The 21,431-nt window shown below is 37.7% G+C and overlaps 1 protein-coding gene across 5 annotated transcripts in view; it reads right to left on the bottom strand.

The window, feature by feature from the left end:
- specc1 (sperm antigen with calponin homology and coiled-coil domains 1) overlaps window positions 1–21,431 on the bottom strand; it is a 92,547-nt gene that overhangs the window by 33,483 nt on the left and 37,633 nt on the right. For 4 of the 5 annotated variants that reach the window (XM_088320853.1, XM_088320854.1, XM_088320855.1 and 1 more), the window contains 7 exons: window positions 20,538–20,611; window positions 18,781–18,956; window positions 11,061–11,206; window positions 8,775–8,875; window positions 7,462–7,537; window positions 7,183–7,327; window positions 5,734–5,827 (listed from right to left, as the gene is read on the bottom strand). In XM_088320853.1, coding sequence (XP_088176979.1) covers window positions 5,734–5,827; window positions 7,183–7,327; window positions 7,462–7,537; window positions 8,775–8,875; window positions 11,061–11,206; window positions 18,781–18,956; window positions 20,538–20,611 — 812 coding nt within the window. Of the gene's footprint in view, window positions 1–5,733; window positions 5,828–7,182; window positions 7,328–7,461; window positions 7,538–8,528; window positions 8,666–8,774; window positions 8,876–11,060; window positions 11,207–18,780; window positions 18,957–20,537; window positions 20,612–21,431 lie in introns of those variants that run through there. The other variant, XM_088320857.1, reaches the window with a different exon arrangement.

Below are 21,431 nucleotides of genomic sequence, written 5' to 3'. Positions count from 1 at the left end.
TTGTGGTTAACATGTTAATTGTTTGTTGCAAAACTGAAACAAAAGAGAAGCTCAGTACTTGGACGGCAGCTCAGACGCCATCTCTCACATGCTCATTGAAAATCCTTTTTTGTTGTTGCTTTGGACAATAACTGTCCATAAATATAATAAATATTCTGAAAACTTGAATGAAGATTTTGGTTTACGGTAATGCTTTGATCAAAATTACATACTCAGTTTTAATTGTTGTTAGCATGTCTTAGCTTGGCTAAGTAAAAATATCTGTATGGTTAGCAATCTACCAGGACTTTTTTTGTATTTTGTTCTAGATTCACGGCGACCTTATAAGCAAAATGGTTGAGGTCATTTTTCACACAAACAGCAACTAAAGAAAAAAGGTCTGCTAATTTGGGACGTCGTTCACCAGATGTATAGTTGGCGAAAAAGGGTATACAGACGCTGCCCAACTTACGAACGATCTGTTTGTAAGTTGCTTCAGTGCTATATTTTGTATGTTTATGGTTTATATAAGTATGTTTAAGGCTTGTATACTTAATCCGTATTGTTTTGTACTAAAAAAATTAACATTTTATAAAAGAATATGCTCCATAAAGATAGTCGAGTTTAACTTACTTTCGGAAGATGGGCTTCAAGAGTTAGGCTACTCTCTCCTCCATGGTAAAAAGTGTTACGACCGTTTTCTCAACCATATCAAGCTTTCTTATTCGACTTTTCTTTCAAAAGGAACGGCCTTCCTCTTCTTTACATTTTACACCAACCATATTAAATAGATGCACCAGATATTAAACAATAAATACGTCAAAGTTCTTAGCGCGCTGGAGATACAGTATTGTATGTTTACACACAAACTAGGAAGAGGAAGCCAAATTTCTTCTTCGGGGTGGATGCTGGGTGAGCTCCCACAGTGTCACACACTGGTAGCGGCGGAAAGAAGCACTACAGTACTGTCCTGCACTCAGAAAAAGGTGCACAATATGATAGATAGATAGATAGATAGATAGATAGATACTTTATTCATCCCCGTAGGGAAATTCACACTTCCAGCAGTCTACCCCGTTGTTTATTAACAGATTAACATGATGCCCGAGGGTGCTTGTAGCGGAGTGGATGACGTCACGCCAGTCCAAAAGTTCGACATTCCTGCGGCAGATGGAAATCTTTTCTTTGTGAGAATCCAGGGATACACCACCTCGTGATATCTAACTTACAGCAATGTCCAAGTATTTTTCACATCCCGAAAAATATTCGTTTCTACCGTTTTTCGTAAATCGAATGTTCGTGAGTAGGGAAGCGTCTATACTGTACTGTAGTGAGGACAGTGCAGTAACCATTTATGCATCAATTAATCAATTTAAGTGGTGCCACCAGTTGTCAATTCATGTTATGTGAAATACATTTTTTAAATTTAAATGCAGTCATTTTTCATGCAACCCCAGCTTTTACTGTAGTTTTAATTCCATGCACCTTATAGTCCAGAATGCCTTATATATGAAAAATAGATCACAAAATACTATTTTTGAGGGGGTGCGCCTTATAATCCAGTGGGCATGTGGTTTTCAATTAGGTACGTTCCGTAGTCCGGAATTTACACCACAGTAATCCTTGTTTTTCACGTGGGTTGTGTTCCAAAAATGTCCCACTATAGTCCAAACCCCGCGAAGAATTAATGTACTTGGAAATAATTACGCCTCTGTGTAAGGACGCTAGAGGCGACAACATCACGGGTTCATCGATGATGGCTGTGACTAACTTGAGGGAATAAATTGGACACAAAAAAAAGCTATATCATATTTATCTGAAAGAGATGCGGAATACAACAAGAACTCCAGAACAGCTGTGACTCCTTTAAATCTTTTAATCCTGTTTCTAGTTGTTTTCTAAGCTTCCGTTTGTGTACACTAAGAACACGGGATGCACCGATGTTTGTTTTCGTTGACAAACCTCCCCAGACAGCCGCTTGGAGCAGGTTTACTTTATTCCAATGTATCCTAAAATCAAATTAAAGTCCACGTATGGGTGGTCTCATGTTCCATATAGTACATCGCATGCTTTTGCATAAATCTCCAGCTTCTTATTAGACTGGCTGTTAGAGGGAGCCTTATTTGGCATCATCTTCACATCACAGAGAGTACCGTGTCTTATCTACACACTCTTGCAGTTTGACTTTAAAGCATTGCAGGAGAGAAATGTCTGACATGGACTATTAATAATATTTATTACATAGTAGGTGGAGTTTGTCATCATGCTTTTAAGTCAAGTAAAGTCATGTTTATTTGTGACGCCCTTGATCACAAGAAGTCTAAAAGGGCTGCACAGATCACAGACGATTGCTAAGTACAGACTATTATTACACCATCCCCTAATCTAAAACCTACACGAGGGCAAGGGAAAACTAAAAAAAGAACTTAGTTTGACAAAAATAAAGAAACCTAGAGAACGGACCGCATATGAGGTAATTCCCCTTTCCAGGATGAACAAGCTGCAATGGATGTAGCATTAACAAACAGTAAAATAAAAAATAAAATAATTCTGGTAAAAGAGGTCAGATAAAATCCCATGCTCGCGTCAACAATATTGTTTGTATATTTTACTGATGGCGCGTCAAGTATCGTGGACTTGACGTGGCGGGCAATTTTTTGTGCACAGGAATAAAACTTCAAAGGACAAAGTGTATTATTTATCGCCCTCCAGTGGTTAAAAAAACATCATTAATTTTAAAAAACGATACAAAAGAAGATACAGTAATCCTTTAATGTCTCTCAGTTTTCGCTACATCGCGGATTTTCTTTGTGCATTTGTTCAGCAGAAGACAACACACAGCAATTGCTATCACAAAAATGGAGAGCTATGTGTGTTAAGTTGTGTGGGTGTGAATGTGTGTGTGCGACTGTGATTGGCTGGAGTATGCTGTCAGTCAAAGTGGGCGGGCGCAAAAGACAATGTGTCCACCCACCCAAAACGAACCGAGAAGCGCGACTACAGCTAGTATTTTAACAGTTTGCTACATTGAAAAGACATTTATCCATCAAATCAGACTGAGGAAAGTCAGAAGAGCGCAAAGAATTCCGATGACCAGCGCGTGCTCCTTGGGTTGTTATTGGGTCCGGAAAGAGACTGAGGCGGCATCTTGAAAGAAAGCACTAGTGGTGCTGCAATTTGGGCCTATTGCTAAGGCTTGGCTATGAACAAGCCAAGCCTGTATCCCACCAAGATCCATTACCAATGAAACGGATGACCTGAAGCAACAACTTGTGGGAAAACACTACATTCGTGACATTTGCATTTTAATCATCATGGAGACTTGGGCCAATTCGAATATCCCCGGAATTATCGTGCAGCTAGCCAGGCACTCTTTACATTGGGTTCCTACACTGAAAAGAGAATCCCTCCAATTTCATTGTATTATTGTTTGATGACTATAAAATCATTCATTAATTCATTCATCTGCAATTCTGTGTTCTGTTTTTGTAGATATATATAGTTGTTATTTTGTTACTGTTGTAAATATTACCCGTGAAAAACAAAGGATTACTATATACGTAGAAAAATGACGATGCAGATTTAAAAACAGGCAAAAATACATGAACCATCATATAATCGTGCATTTAAAAAAAAAAAAACTCGTACGTCAAGTAATTTTCATTTATTTGACATAACATGATCCTCATACACCTGTCCACTAATACGTTCTCCATGTATTTGATACGTTATTTGATCCTTTCAAATATTGTACACCGTAAAACAATTTGATGTGAAAAAATATTTTAAAAAACTGATCTCATCTTGCCCAGTTCAACTCAAATCCGGATCGTCTCGGTCACTGGTTGCACATGATAACGTTATTGTAGATTACTTTTATTGTCGCAGTATTTTATATAGTTTGTCTTGTAGTGATTAAACAGGTGCCACGTTGTGTTCAAACGGTTTATTGTTGCTTAATAAAATAAATTGCAATTATCAATGGGAGGGGCAAATTGGTCAATGGGACAGGTATGGCCTCACCTAAGAGAGCTGACAAAATGTCAAAAACAAAAAGCTTGCAAAAGGCTAAGCAACAAAAAAAGGAAGAAAAGCATGGTACGTTTTAACTTTTAACTTTAAGTTGCAGTAGTTTGTATTCTTCCCTGTCCTTTTTAGCACTCGTTTTCAGTTGCACTACAAAACAGTGACATCTACTGGTCACTATCAAAATTTCTTTTTTTCTTCCCATAACAATGGGTAACAAGAATGCTAGCGATATGGGGAATAAAATGTGGGAAAAAAGTGATCAAGTCCAAGAAGGAAATGATTGCAAAATACATAAATGTTATACAAGTGACGTTAATGCACTGCTGAAAGGTACAGTAAATGGTTTAAAAATGTTATATTTTGAGATTTTTACTAGTATATCTTTTTATCTACATAATATGATAACTGTTGTTGTTTAGGTACACGTTTTATTATTGTTTTGAACTTATTTTATTCTTTCGTTTTTTAAAGAATCGGTAGTTTTAGGGAGGCGTTTATAAGATGTAGGCTTTTATGAAATGTAGGCTCATATGCCAGTATACAGTATACAGTACTTGAAGTCAGGTGAATATATTGTACTATTTCTGCTTTAAACAGTTCAATCCTTTCATTCAATAAATTGGAGAGGTTGACATTTTTTATTCTGGATTTGGGTCGCAGCAAGTCATTAGGGGGAAATGCTGGGTCCTGAAGTCAAACCAGTGGAGAAGCACTGCTCTTGGGCACATAAAACCTGCTTAACGCAATTGCAGGGAAGTATCCTATTGGGCCAGAGCTCAAATGAAGGTGGCAGAAACTGGTATCCGTTGCCCCCTTGTGGTCATTAAACACAAGGAATTACAAATGAAAAGTAAATGAGGATTCCTGGGTTTTTCTTCTAAATGATCTTCTTTAATGTATAAGAGGTGGGGTTTATGAAACACAAATATCCTTGAGATATGAAATGATCTGCATTTATATAGCGCTTTTCAAGTCAATGACTTCCCAAAGCGCTTTACATTGTGCTTCACATTTCCTAATAGCGGCCGTGATCTATGCAGCCATGTAAGGCGCTAACAAAGATATGGGTACTTGATATCAGTATGAAAATGGTTACTTGTATTGGTAAAAAAAGACTTAAAAGAGAAGAAAATATATCTATCTACCCTGGCCATATCCCTCGAGAGGGGTGACAGACAGCAAGACAAACACATACAAAAACAAAGAAAAAAAAAGGGAAAAAGTAGCAAAACACAAACACACATATCATACTCTCATAAACACACTTCTATATTCTTTCACACATACTACTGTACTCTCGTACACAAACTCCTATACTCTCTGACACATACTACTTTACTCTTGTACACACACTACAATGCTTTCACACACATACTACTATAGTCTCACACACATAGTAATATAGTCTCACACACATAGTACTATACTCCCACACATACAAACTACAAAATAATAGTGTTTGAGCTTGGCATGATGAATATGTCTATATGAGAGTATAGTTGTAACTGTATGAAACTAACAGCCTATAATAGAAAACTGCATTAAACTAATTGACTAGTACGTTAAAGCATCTAAGAACGTAGAAGAAATCATAACAAGGGATTGGAAAACCAGTTTTGTTTCTACTGGAGAACAAGTGCAAAAAAAATCTCATTGACAGAAACGGACAGCGAAAGCAACGGTTCTTCTCGTACGTGAGAAAGCCCTTTGGCCTGTGATCCCTACCGGATAGCCTTGTGTTTTCTTCTGGCACCACTTCAGTAGCGCGTTCCTCTTAGATCCGCCGTACTCCCTCGCCAGCGCGACCAAGGGGTCCGAACTTTCCACGCCGCCACCAGGGAAACACAAACAACAAGCACGCAGTGAGAAAGAGACAGATGGTACCGTTGCAGTCCGAGTCAAATGTAAAACGAGTGCAAATATTTACAGCCTTGACCATACTGTTGATTTTTTTCCCTTCAGTGTATAGACAAGCTTCATATAGCAGGAAAACAAACAAGATAAAACTATAATGTCGAGGAAAAACAACACAATAAGAGTAAAAATGTTTTTTTCTATGAAACGGATATTGTTCCCAAGGTCATCTTGGTGGTGTTTGTGTTGTAGCTGGAGCCAAGGGAGGGCTACGACTCCCGGTCATTGCCCCTAAAAATGATGCTCAACCCAAATGTTAAAGTCATTAACTCTCACTTTCAACATCGCTTGAAATCACAAATTTTGCAGACATTGAAACATTTATCACGATGAATCACATCAGTTGAATAACCAAAAAAACCTATAAGGCACCATTGTCTGTGAGGTTATTAGAGTTGCAATGATTGGCCAATAATCGATAAAAATAAATACATTAATTGTCGACGATTATCGCCTGACTTGTTCTTCCAACCGAGGGGAATCTCTACTTAAAAATAATCTCTGCTGAGAGTCACGCATGCGCAATTGCCTATAGCATCTCTGTCTAAAGTGGTAACATGAATGGGGACTTAAACATAGACCACGCATAAAAAATCTTTGTGGCATTTTAGCTTAGATACGGAGAATAAAAAGTCTCCATGCAAAGTTTGCAAAGCAAACGTTGTGTATCATGGCGGTATATCTGTGACACACCAACATATAAAGAGCACGTCGGATGTTAAACGAAACGGAGTGGGACTCACCTTGGTAAGATTCAAGCTAATACTGTTTTGATGACATGCATTGCACATTTTTTACACAAATATTTTGCTTGAGCACAGAAATTAGGGTAAAAGTGTTATAATATTGGTGTTTTTATTAATAAAATGACTTTTGCAATATAGCATGCCTGGAGAAAAAAACAAAACGTCTTGGACAGTACCCAAAAATGGAGGAGATCTTCGGGTGGTTTGAAGCACAGGGACAAAATGGATATAGAGTGTCTTGATTTGCAAGATCTGAAGATTCATTTTTATCCGAGCTTTTGTTGTGGAGCGCCCAATTTGACCCAACCTCACCAGACCCTAGCTCAGGTGCCCCCCAAGTAAACTGAGATTGAGGCCCCAGACAACCCAACCTGTGAAAGGCCCTTTAGTCTTATCATTTCAAATAATGAAATAATGATATATTGAACCAAGTAAACAGAAATACTTCCTCTCTCTAAATTTAAGCTGCTGTGACCTTATCACAAGAATGTTACAGGAAACACATAACAGACACCTGAAGGTGATGTTGGCCTGGTTGCAGCTCAAAGATGACGTCCGGCCTCTCAGGGAAGCGGGCCCTTTGAAAATAGACTCCAGGGACGGACTCTTCCTTATCAGGATGTTGGCTTTTGTGTCCTCTCCGGTGCCTGAAATTCGACCTGTGGAGTCAAATTACAGAGATAAAAACAGTAATGAGGATGCATTACAATTTTTTTTTCAAACTTTTTGTGGAAAACGTCTCTCCAGATTAATGAATCATAACACTCTAAAAACTCAACATGATCGTACATACTTTGAAGATGGACAAAGTTCCCGTGACTGATTCTTCTTTCCAACAACTTTGATAAGGGCTTTATGTTCGACTGCCTCTGAAAGAAATATAACACAACCAGTGTTGAGCAAGTTACTTTAAATTAGTTATTAGTTATACTTACTCACAACTTCTGAAAAGTAACTGAGTTGGTTACTGTATTACTCTACCTTGCTCTACCTGCCCTGCCCGCCTGACTCCTGATCTCTCTTCCGAACACAACGACGCCCTTCTTCTCCAGCCCCAACCAACAACACGACGATTACGCCTGTCAGACCATTCCCGCCAAGCCTTCACCCGCCTGTCAAGTCTCGACAATCCGTCAAACAACGGATCGAAGATTCACGTCTTGTCATTCCTTTCTTCCAATAAAAACCAAGAAACGAGTGCAAGTGATCTCAGTTTTCCTTCCGTCCCGCCTGACACTTTTCTCTGTAATGTTAGTAATTAATTTGTGTAAATCTACAATCATTATTACTTGGTGCATTACTACAATGCTCTACTACTTTATAAATGGATATTGTTAATTATAGTGTCCCCTGATTGTTGAATACTCTTGTTTCACTTATTGTTATCACATACATCCCTTTATCCCGTAGAAGAATCCCCTGAAGGGTGTTAATATTTACCACAAAATACATCTGAATACTGTACATATATGGTGGCGTCGTCTCAAGCACAGAGTAAGGGGATGCTGAATTTCTCTTCATATAGATATTCTCCCTACCGTATATCCTGGCATTCAATCGAAATTTACAACTATAAGTTAAAATACTCAAATCAAAGGGTATGCTTGAATGCAGAATTTTGGCTGTGTGTCATCAGTAGCGATTAGCAGGCACAGGAAATCAATGGGGCAAACAGGAGCACTGAATTTTGGGTAAAAGTGTGCTGATCTCAGATCATTTTATTTGTAAAATCATTTTTGCAAAACAAATGGATATAGATTGTCTTGTTTGCAAACTTTCAAGATTGCTCAAGTCAGATATTATGAAGGCTTTATTGCTTCTTTCTTCCATTTCTTTTATCATGTGGCTATTCTAAAGGTGTAATTTGTAACTAGTTACTTTCAGTGAAAACCGCTACATTTTGGTGTAATTAATTTTGGGGGAAACAGAATAACTTTTTAAACGAAGTAACGAGTAACAGTAACTAATTACTATTTTTTTTAGTAACGTGCTTAACACTGGTAATTGCAGAAAAGGACAAACAAACACAAATATTACGTTGCATCGCATTTCCAAAAGATAACTTAGCTGAGGTTCGGAATTTAAGTGCATTGTCCTGTTACCAACCTGCATTGGTGAGACAGCGGCGGCAGGTGCTGTACGTGTCGGGATTCCACTTAGAGGACTTCGCGGCGAGCTGGGGATTCGAACTGTACGCTCAGGTCCATCTGGGACATGAGCAGAATCATAAAAGGACACTTTCAATATTTTTCTCATTTCAAACTCAGTATTGAGAGTTGAAAAAATCACCAAGAAGCAGTACAAAGCGTACATTCCAGGTTGGGTTTAAAAGGACACTGTACAATATTTGTCCACTAGATGTCACTATAGTATGTAGTTTAACTAAAAACGAGTGCTACAAAGCACAGGGAAGAACACAAAATACGGAGACTTATAGTGGCCAAGCTACACTATCTTTCTTCTGATTTATAACGCGACCTCATACAACCTCCAGTATTCCTGCAAGTAATGAAGTCAATTACATTTGTTATACATTCGGTATTTATTTGTTCAGTAAAATCTGAAGTTGCGCTGCAAACTACGGCACAGAATTTACCGTAACTTTGCTGGATATTGGCTTTTCTATTTCATAAATTGTTTTTGAGATACAGCATGCCTAGGAAAAAAACGTCTTGGACGGTAACCAGAAATGGATAAGGAGATTTTGGAGTGGTTTGAAGCCAAGACAAGATATGGATATGAAATGTCTCGGCTAAGTGTTGGTTTTCAAGCTTTCAAACATACACAAAAAATGTGAAGGCTTCACTGCTTCAACAGTTTTGTGTGGATGTTTTCTTCTATTTCTTTCATAATATGGCTGTTTTAAAGCAGTTTTAGGCTTCTATGCGATGATACACAGAAATTTGTAACTAAATAGTTAATTTCAGAATAACGCGCTACTTATTGGTGTCAGTAATTTAGGGCGGGTAACTGAATTACTTCTTAAATAAAGAAGTGTCTGAAACTCATGACAAAAAGCCATAAAGTTGCCTGTTTTCCCAACTTGAAACACAATAAGACCACATTGTTGCAAAGTATTAAGGATGATAATCAGAATATAAACAGAACAACACTTTAAAATTAAGTTTAGCATAAAGGGTCAAACAGAGTTGCCGGATACAACCGAATGTTTGATCTTACATTACACATAGTCCAGTGTTTTTCCGAATTGCTCAGTCCACAATTGAATGGATTTGGGAGTACAGTCCATAAACATGCCCGATTAAAGTCGCCGTCGACGATAAAGCTCCGTTGGGGTGTGCAAGCTGCTGTTTATTGATAGCAGCGGGCGGCAGATTTAGCGCTATGCTAACGTTAGCATCCGGTGAAACGGTTAGCGGTGGAAAGTAAACAGCAAACACAAAGAACACAGTTAACTCTCCCGGTACATAGAAGGGTCCTATAGCATTCCTTGCATGTATGCATTGCATGGCTGTTTTCCATCTGCTATCAGTATGTAGCTGTATTTACTCATCTTCATTCATGCAATGTTTGCGTTGCGTTGTCTGCTACAAGCCACGTGAACTCCCCTTTCCACGATGCTTTTAATGCACATTTACGTTTTGTAGCGTCATAAATTTTGTTAGCTTCTTTATGAATCTTTATTCTGGGGCAGAGGTTTTGGCTTGATCCCTTTCTTGTGTTCTCTGTGGGTCTACTTTATAATATTGTGAATGTGCTTAATTGCTGTTGAGATTGTCATGATTGTTTTCTGTTATTAGTGTCAATAAATTTGTTCAAACCAACTTTGGAAAATGATATGCAAATGCACGACCTCGGGAAAGTCCGGAAGCACGAAGTTATTTGATGCAGGCTTCTGATTGGCTGCCAAGTTTGCAAATTGCCAAACAAACCAAAATTTCCAAACTGCACAAAGATTTAGAAATCGGAAGAAAGCAAACGTTTGATTTGAAAAAAAAAAAAACTTTTTTTTTTTCCTTGAAAAAGTTGTCGGCCACCCGGGCGGAAACGTTTTGTAAAATGCACGGCCCGGGCATCCGGGAAGACTTCATTTCAGACACTGAAATAAAGTAACTAATAACTGTTACTAATTAATGTTTTTGACTAACGTATCCAACACTGGGTACAGGTATCCAAAAATCTCCAAAAGGCTGGGCAAATGGTAAAAAAGTAAAATGGTGTTTTTGGTCACTTTAGGTCTCCGTAGTTGGTCTGTGTACTTTTTAGCAGTACATTTCAGTTGAAATACAAAATACAGCAATACATAGTGGTCAAATGATGTCCATGTAAGGTCACGAAGAACACATTTGCTAAGAATAGAAAAACAAAGAAAAAAATTGCTGGTGAAATCCCTTCATTTTCCACAATAAACATGTTATATGCATCACTCACTCTCAGCTCCTGTCTCAAATGACTTCATGAAGGGTTTAATAATAGAACCAGCATCCCCGCTGGAGTCGGGAGACTGGTTCGGGATCACTCCGCACCACTTGGGGCCGCCGTCACAACTCGACTGAGTTATATCCTCACCTTGAGTCCTGAGATGCAGTTAACAAAATTAAAATATACAGGGAGTACAGTAGTACCAGTAGCCAGAAATGACTCCTTTCATGAGTAAATCTGGTTGAGAGAAAAAAAATCATGGCCGTGGTAATAATCTATATAATGTTTCAATCTTAGTATATGCAAAGCCAAAACACAATAACGGTTAATGCTCCATATCCACCTCGTTTGCAGTATTTTATGACATTTTTACAAAAGAACTTTGCTCGCACATTGTTTTAAAATCATAAAAGTTGAAAGTAAAATGTTTTCTCTATTAAGTGTGTGTTAAGAATGCCCAACTGAGTTCAAAAAGCAATTTTTTTCCCACCGAGCCTTCTTTTATCTTAATTTTATCAGAACTTATTCAGGACTTGCAACACATTAGCAAGCAGAACAAGGGGATGGGGGTAGAATTGTGATTTCATGCCCGTGCTCACAGATTTCTGTTATTGTAGTGTGAAAACAGTGGAATTAACAAAAAGACTGTTTCAAAAAGAGTCCAAACATCCATCCAAACCCTAAAACAGAGTTAATTTGAGTGTGTCTAAGAAATGCACGTACTTGCATGCGCCGCACAAGCAGCTTGACAGGCTGAAATGATGACTTAAGCCAGCTAGGAGAAATTTTCAAATTCTGTACAACAAGTTTAAGTCAGTTTGAAAGGGGAAACCAATTTCAAGTAGTAAATTTGTTGATATCTATCAAGTCATCAAACATCACAAAGATAAAAAAAATAAAAATGCGCTAAAGAATTAGCTTTTGTCTGGAGAGCAGGTTCGGTGGTTTTGTTGAATTTTGTCTTAAATATGGTGTGGCTCTCTAAAAAAATCCTAATATTTTGCTTTTATGGCTCTTTGAGTCAAAAAGGTTCCTGACCCAATATAAAAGATGCGAGTGTAGCTAAAAAGGGCAAAAGCGCATACAATCTAATAAATGATGACAATGATTAAAAAAACAGACAAGAAACAAATGTCAAGTGGCATAGTATTATTTATTTGTGACGTGTAATGAATGACATTTTTCAAATAGAACCATGAATGCAGTCGTTGAGTTCTTCGTTGGAAAAGAAAAAGGTTACCTCTTGTGGCGGTGGTGGTTTTTTTTTTTTTTTTAGTAGCAACAAAACAATAGTTTGTTTTTTATAGCAAAAAAAAGAACACAGAGATCACAGTTATGGCGGGTATAAAAATACAACACATTTGTACAAGTAACGTGACAACAATAGCATACCGGTCAACCTGTACGTTTTTGCCGTACAAAGTACGTTTATTATGCATTTTAAGACGTGTACGACGTACAAAGAAATCTGTACGGAAAAACGCAAATTAGTCAATTATGAGTATTATTGTTTTGTATTTTGTAAGGGAAAATATGACAGTTTGTAAGGGCATGGAGCCGTGGAGGTTGACAGGTATGCAATAGAACCCGATCCCCTGTAATTGTGGTCCTCAGAAGTATTAAAATATCAATAAGTGATAAGTGACTCATTTCTATTCAATGTTCACAGGACATGAGGGGAAAAGAACAAAAGAAAAGAGAAAAAAAAAAGTCCATATTTTGATACTCTCAGACACTAAAAACAAAAGATTTCTAGAAAAACAAAACTTTGGGGCAACCAGGAATGGTAAAAAATACTAATTCCTACACCTAGGAGTACTTTAAAATGCATGTTTATATGATAATTCATGTAGTTTTGCCTATTATTCAAATCAATTTTTTTTTTAATAAATAGTGTTTTTAACCACGAGCTAATTGTTACACTGTCCCTTTAAGAATAATGTGTTTTTGAAAGAAGAACCCTTTGTTGAGACCACTTGGACCTTTTAGGAACACTTTTAAAACAAATTAAACATTAACTTTAAGTTGGCAATACTATGGTTGTTTTCTCCCTTTAATCATTTATTTTACTTTTTGAACAACAATAATTAAAAGAAACCAATAATTAAAAAGAAAGAGCGAGAAAACATTACCAAAAAAAAAAAAACATTTAATATGTGCAGCCCAACAGCTCATTTGTCATGTTCCCACAAACAATATTAAGGGCGTTCCAAGTCTTGGGCACATTTAAAGTCCCCATATCTTGTGTCATTTTAAAGCCAATTACATTTTTATTTTTGTAAGCCTAATGTTTTTTTAATGTTGGGAGAAATTAATCTGGTGGCGGGAGACTGGAATTGGGCATTTAAATCGGGAGACTCTCAACAGAATTGAGAGACTAGGTTCTTATGCCTAGCTAAAAGAAAGCTTCAGAAGATGAATATGAAGGGGATTGAAAAAGCATAAACTGCTTTCCAGCAGAAGCCCCGCAAATTGATCAGAAGAGCCAGTATGGAACTTCAGTGTCAAAGAACAACTGTTTGGCGTGTCTTAAGAAGACGACCCCACATGACGCCTTATAGCTACAGTTAATACAACAGTTGAAGAACAGTGATAAACCAGCTAGTCTTGACTTTTGCATTTGAATGCAACAGATGACGAATATGACGACCGGCTTGTTTTTATTGATAGGGCAACTATCCATGTATATTGCAAAGTTATCACGCATAACACTCGCCCATGGGGTACTGAGAAACCCACACGGACATCAGCAAGATTCCCCAAAGGTGACTGTGTTGAAAAACAGTGTTTGGTCAGATGTACTGCAGAAATTAGTTAATACATAAATTGAGAGCAAAAGAGTCTGTTGATTTTATTTTTCATCAGGATAGGGTGCTACTACACTGGAATTTTAGGGTTAGACAGTTTCTGAACACAACACTGCCAGACAGATGAATTTGACAGTCTGGACAGAATTATCAAAATCTCATGATTATACACCATTCTATTTCTTTTTATGTGGATTTGTGAAAAGATTGGTCTACATGCTCCCTATTCCAAGAGACGTGGCTATCTGAAGGCACAAATAACAGAAGCTGTTGACAATGCAACCCTAGAACGCAATTGGCAAGAACTTGACTATCAGTTTGATGTGTGTCGTATGACCAATGGTGCTCACATTGAACATCTTTGAACATTCCATGTCAAAATTGAGATTACAAGCTTTCTGAATTTACAGGATGGGGTTTTATATCCTTAATAATTTCAGAGGTATTCAATGTCAAAATGAGCCCTAGACTTTTGGAACACCCTGTACTATCTTATTTTTTTGGGTACAATTGTGGACATCATAAAATGTGTGATACAGGTAAATTAAAATAAAACTTATACAACTCAGAGAACACAAAAGTTTTCACATAAATACGGTAACAGATATCACAAAAAATGACAAATATACATTTAACAAAAAATATAATCTATTATGTCAACATTTTTTGCATTTGTTAGTTTGACAGTCATTGACATAATGTAAACTGCTCTTGTTACAATGCAAAACAGAGCACACAGAGTTTGCATTGGTGCTTGTTTATATCATACCTGTCAACGTATAAATTCCCAGTATTCTATACGTTTTTTGGATTATTTCAAATTATGTATGGCGTATAACAATGTTTGTAAAGAAAAAAAAACTTTCTCATTTTGCCCACTCGAATTTGGATCGTCTCAGTCACTGATAGCAGACAACATAGCATTGTAGATTGCCAATATTGTTGCAGTGTTCCACATAGTCTGTCCTTTGGGAATAAATAAGCGCTGTGCTGTGTTTGTAGGTTTGTTATCACTTAAAATTTGGAAATTCCAATCATTAATGATGGGAGCAATTGTCTGAGGTTGACAGGTATGTTATCTTCAAGATTCCTTTTTAATATTAAAAGCAGGGATGTGGCCTGAGATGCTGGAATGAGCCTCACTAGTGTCCTTCCACTGCCGTCTTGGTATCAAATCCTTGAGCGATTCTGAAAATCAAAAAAACAAAAATGGCAATCATTTAAGAACCTTGGCTGGAATATCACTACATTTGACAATAAACATAACTTTGAAGAGATTTAACATAACCAATGGTCAAACCCATGCACAAATCAATAATTTATCCGAAATGTCAAAAAATAAATATGGCAACCGTCATTCTGTGCCTGAATTTTCTGTTCCTGCCATGCTCTCTCACGGGGTGCCTTACTGATGGTTAACAGAGGGCCTATTCTTAAACAAAACAGCAGATGGCACAAGAGACCTTCTCTTGAACAGAATGAGAACAAACACAGCAAAACAATGTAGCTAGTGCAAGGAAAGACAAGTCAACAAGCTCCAGTGCCTTGCTAAAGTATTGGCCCTCCAAGAACCTTCTGACATATTGCAGTATTTATGGCTCAAAACCTATAGATAAGAAAGATAAATACCCCTAAACCCATTCCAGAGCAGGTGCATTTAAACTAAGACTTAATGACACCCTGTTTGTCATTGTTAGTAATTTAGGCCGACATTGGAATCAGGGAACTTTTTGAGTTAGTTGGCTGAGCTGTGAGAAAAGAAGGGCAATTGTTTTGCAACACCTACTTTTCATGTTTTGTTGCTGTAAAATAATATAAATTGTTAAAATTATTTGGTTTTAGAAAAAAATTAGGGGTTTTTTTTGCTTCAAGTTTGAAGCCTAAAATGTAGCAATATGGCAAAAGTTCTTGTGCGGGCAATACTTTCACTCTGCACTGTAAAAGATGGACTGCAAAACAAAGATAGCAAGTTAAGCAGCCACAGCATAGGCCAGGAGAGGCAGGCCAACAGGACAGAGAACTCACCTTAAATCTCATCAAATGACATCCTTATGAGGCTTCGAAAGGTCGCTGCAGGATGATGTACCGTGTGGATGCAGCTTAACAGCTAACTTGTAGGAAGATGGCTAATTGAGTTTGAAACTTTAAAACTAGTGTTCTAGGAGTTCTCAGTAGGGTTTAACGACTAGTCAGTGGTGGGCAATGAGGGCTTGCACGACCTTCTTTGCTTGCCTAAAGAATATCTGATTAATGTTTTTGTTAGGTTCAGAAATCTACCCGGGGGCCTTCACAAAAAGTTCTGAAAGGTCTGAGACATAAAATAAGTGACGATCAAAGTGCAGGTTTAGCCTTTGGGATTCAAACTTGGTGGAGATTGGGCTAAACGTCACCAATTAGACAATGATTGGTTATGGGGCGTTAATTCACCAAAGCGATCACACCATCAGCCCTTAGGCTTGAATAGAACAAAATGCACATGGAAATGTATCGTGTTGATTTGATTGTGTGTTTGTCAAACCACAATGGCTGAAAAAGGAAAAAAAAATGATTTGTTGATTTACAGTCAAAGGCATTTTAAAGACAGACTTTTTGAGAAAATCTTGACATCCTTAAGTAAGGTCGGACATCTCCGAAGCAAAGAAAGCCTTTTGCAAGCGGGAAAAGATTTTGTCCGCCAACTTCAGCCTAAAGGTAAGTGCTTAAGCTTGAGCCCGACACGAAATCATGACCTCAGGGTCGAGCCAGCCTTAGTACTCGCTGACTTTTTTTTTGTTATCCACCTGTCATTCTTGCTATTTTATATTTTTGGTTTATAGTCTTGTTTAACTTGGATATTCTTACAGAAGACAGGCTTTACGTTTCGCGCCACTCCCCTCTTGCGCAGTGCAGGCTCCGCAAGCAGACCGTGCTTGGCAGCAGCGTCCTGCGACGTCAGACGCAGCGACGCGCCTCTCCTCTGCCCAATTCCTCGCAAATAAGGAAATTTCCCTTCGAAGAGTTGGCTCATAGAGACGGTTAGTTTGCGAATGACAAATCACAAATTCAGATAGTAGCTTAAGGCCTAGGAGTCAAACGCACAACCCGCCACTAAATTAGTAATAGTATTATCAAGCTAACAGCAAGTTAAGCCATTCAGTCTTTTCTTTTTCTCACGGAATTGACTTTTCTGCATTATGGAGGATTAATCATCTATTGATGCTTTTATTCTAAAGGAGGAGTTTGTAGACTTTATTTATAAGTTACAGTATATACGTATATTGCTTCCTTGCTCTGGGAATCTAATGATGAATATGAGGTAGGTCATTCGTAAATTGACTGTGCCTCACCAGACAAGAACATCATGGCATGTCACTGGTAGTGCTAGTATACAGTATATTTATAAGTATGATGAAAAACGTCACATTGTTTAAAAGACAGTTGCAAGGTGACTGACAGTGCAGACAGAAATAGCTTCATAGGTCACAAATCAACAGGACACACAGATCAATAAGGAAAATAACAAGAGTCCTAGTGAAAATATTAAAAAAGGTACAGCAATATCCATATGAGTAAAGCCCTCAGTTCACCCAGACAAGAAGTGGGTAAAAATTGCCCAATTTACGTCAGGAAGGAACTGATACACAACATGACTTTATACAATTTGACCCAACTTCATGGGTTGTTTTGTGCTAGGGCTATTTTTGAACAAAAAAAGAAACCAACGCATCCCAAAATTAATTATTTTTGAAATAACTCAATGAAATGAGCGTACATTTTGAAAATATCTCCCCAGAATTCTGCCATTTTTGTTTTAATCATCTCACCCAAATGTAGTGATATTGTAAAAAAATAAAAACAATGGTGTTTTACTTAAGAAGGAAGTTGTGTATAATGAAACGCTTCCTAGTGGTAAAAAAAAATGCAAAAAAAGAAAAACAAAAGAAAAAACGTAATTCATGAAAATATAGAAACAAAAACCTTGTAAAAAGTTGGGTAACAAAAGAATTAAAAAATAAGAAAAATGGTGCAATTTGGTCATGTTGAGTCTCTGTATTTTGTAATTTTCCTTGTGCTTTGTAGCACTCATATTCAATTGCACTACAACTGACAGCGACATCTACTGGTCAGCATTATAGAGTGTCGCTTCAAACAACCCAAATACAAAGGTAATTATGTTTAACAGCTTATGCAGTTGGGTGCTTTGTTTGAGGTGTCCTTAAGTTAAATATTTTCTCTATTAAGTATGTGATAACAATGTCCAACTGAGTTCAAAGAGCCCTTCTTTTTTTTCCACCCAGCCTACCTGCTTTACTGACTTTTACCAGAGCTGTCCTGGGCAGAACACATTAGGTAGAAGGAAAGGTGGCACAAAGGTGGGGAGTACAGTAACTTAATGCTTATAAGCGCAGTTTTTATTTTGTTTTCATTTGTGAATGTAGCATGAAAATGGTGAAAGTAAGTAAAGGCATTTTTCACGTACAATCCTAACGCTAACCAAAATCAAAAGAAGATGAAAAAAGGAGAGTTTGAATGAGCATGTCTAAGAAAAGCATGTACTTGCTTGCGCATCATGAATGAACTGACTGAGGCTCCAATGATGCCACAAGCCAGTGTTTTAAAGTTTCAAATTCCGTACAGCTCCTTTAAGATAAGTGTTTTGAGCAAAATAATCCAGTAAAAATTGGTCCTTTTTTTACATTTAAAATATTTAAATTTGGTCATGTTATTTATAGTATGAGGGGAAAAAAAATGAAGATATAATGGATTTGTCGGTTTTAAAAATCAAGAGTTTGAAAATTTCCCAAATCTAAAAATGATGGTAATAATATACGAGTTGAATTTGCCTTGAATGCTAATATGTATCTTAAAATGATATGAATATTCGAATCTTCTCTTTTATTGAGCGTTCCAAACTTTGAAGGACAGAGAGAGAAGGATCTTACCTCACACCTCGCAGGGCTTCCAGGTCCAAAGAAAGCTTGGCGTTGCGATCTTGCTCGTCATGCAGTTGCCTTCTGAGCGAGCGTAGCTCCTGCTGAGCTTCCACCTTGATGTCGTTCGCAACCACCACTGCAGTCTGCAGATCAGCCTGGAACCGATGCCACTCATCTTTTTCTTCCTGCAGGGGGCCAGATAGACACAGACGCTTCAAGAAGCTGGTTTATAGTGTCTCGTGATGTTATTGCCCATCCAAGAACATTGTGTCATATTGCCACATTTCAGGCTTTAAACTTAAGGCTAAAAACTGCAGCTCAGAAAATTGTCTCCAGAAGTACCTTCATGACTTCTGAATGATCCAATGTCGACCTAAATGACTAACAACGACAAACAAAGTGTGTCATTTAGTCTCAGTTTAAGTGCACCTGCTTTGTGATGGGCTAAGAGGTCTGTGAAAGCATTATGAAGAACAAAGAACAGTTAAGTAGTGTAAAAGTTCAAAGCAGGAATGGGATAAAAAAATATTTTGCAACATTTGCACATCTCCGGGAGTACTGTCCAAGCAATAATATCATAATGTAATAAAATGGAGTTAGCTGAAACCCATCCAAATCTGTTGGAATCTGCTCGAGATCTGACAATGAGGCTCAGGTTCACCTTCCAAAAAGACAACGAGCCTAATTATAAAGCAATATCTACAATGGAATGGATTCAAACTGACAAATAACAACTGACAAATAAATGTGTTCAAATGCCTGAGCCAAAGTCCAGACCTCATTCGTATATAGCATCTGTGGAAATATCTGAAAGATGCTGTTCACAAACAATTAACAAACATTAAGGAACTTGAGCGGTTTTGTCAAGAAAAATTGGCAAATATTTCTGTTTCAAAATGTGCAATACTTGTAAAGACATACTCAAAAAGACTTCTGTCTGTGATCCGCAACAAAAGGATGTAGTACAAAGGCTTAACTTAAAGGAGGCCAAAACATTTACAATGCCTACTTTTCTGTCCGAACCAGAACAGATGGAAGACCCAAACGTGTAACGTTTCACACAAAGCTTTATTGGAGAATCGAGTAAGTCATGTGCGGGAAAACAAACAACAGCGATCCGGTGCTGGGCAGGAGAAGCAATGAGCGTGGTCGGAATGCGAAAACTAGTGGAGTTGCCGAGACTGATGATCAGAGTGTGGTCGGTGTACAAAAACGGGTCAAGTAGCCAGAGCAGGAGATCGGAGCGTGGTCGATGGGCAAAAACGGGTGAAGTTGCCGGAGACGATCGGGAAGTCATAGACAGATGGAGCAGGATACAGGTGAGGACGGGACAGAAGGGAGCCAGAGTCAAATAGTGCTTGCCTTTCGTATGCGGAGGTTCGCTGACGGACTGACAAAGAGTGAATGGAGTACTGAGTTTAAAAAGGAGGGGAACCAATCAGGAAACGAGCAGCAGCTGGGGCCAAACGAGCAGGCACAGGTGAGGGCAATAAGTAATCATGACACTTTTCAATGTTTATTTTTTAGCACAGTATAAAATGCGAATACATTGGTCTATTTTTACAATCGTGTCTCACATTGTTGATTCATAGAAAATAGGAGTTTAAATCCTGAAACATGGCAATATGTTAAAAGGTTTTGGGGGGTCAATACTTTTGTAAAGAATTGTATATACTCCGTGACAAAAATGTAGTTATTAAAGCATGAAGTTCATAGAGCAGAAAACAAATCAGCAAGACTCAGAAAATGTGATCGAACTCTCTTACCATCATTTGTCGGTTGAAAATCTTCAGCTGTTGTTCCGCTTTAAGTTTTTGCTCCTCTAACTTTTTAACAATATCTGCAAAGACAAATTGATGGGCTTTTATAAACAGATTTGACATGTTTGGTAGCTAAAGGTTTATGAATCCATAGCGAAAAGAAAGGGGTCTAGTCAGATAAACGTAAAACTATAGTCATCTTTCTGACTAAGAAAAAAAACCTTTATAAAATACTTTACTTTTTTGTTAAACAAATGCTTGACATTGTAAATAGGGTTCTTTGGTTTCAATGTTTAATCGAGAATGTAATAAATAAATGAAGCTTGTGGGCCATGTTCCACCCACCATAACCCTAGGGATATAGACGACACTTGAAAAGGCATTAGGTCTTATCTCATTATTACTTTTTTTAGTCACGGTACCAGATATGTCACAGTATAGAGAATGTTGTTTCTCTTTTTCGAATATTTTACACAGTATGTGCAGCCATGTATTTTTTTTATATCTTTCAGGATGACAAAATAGATAGCTAGATAGCTAGATACTTTATTCATCCCTGCAGGGAAATTCACAAAAAATAAATCACAAAAGTAGCGAAAATAACACAGGAGCTTGCTGGAGTGGCTGCCATTTGCGACGGCGCCGGAAGTATTGATGACTTCCCAAAGTGCCATTAACATCGTTCGGTTGAAAAAAAACCCTAAATTACTTTCCACAATGTCCTCATCGCCATACAGTTCAGAATCTCGTGCTCTAAGTAAAGGCTGAGCAAGTTGGCTGTACCACTGACCAAAAATAACATCAACAATTCTTCACCATGATATGGTGTGATGATGAAACAAGACCAAAGGCCTTTTCGTGTGTCGTCTGCATCGCTAGGGGTCTAGTGGATGGGATCTG

The sequence above is a fragment of the Urocampus carinirostris genome, chromosome 17, assembly GCF_059441175.1.
Source record: "Urocampus carinirostris isolate Australia breed hairy pipefish chromosome 17, RoL_Ucar_1.0, whole genome shotgun sequence".
In the NCBI taxonomy this organism is placed as follows: domain Eukaryota; kingdom Metazoa; phylum Chordata; class Actinopteri; order Syngnathiformes; family Syngnathidae; genus Urocampus; species Urocampus carinirostris.
This window is presented reverse-complemented; position numbering and strand designations above follow the sequence as displayed.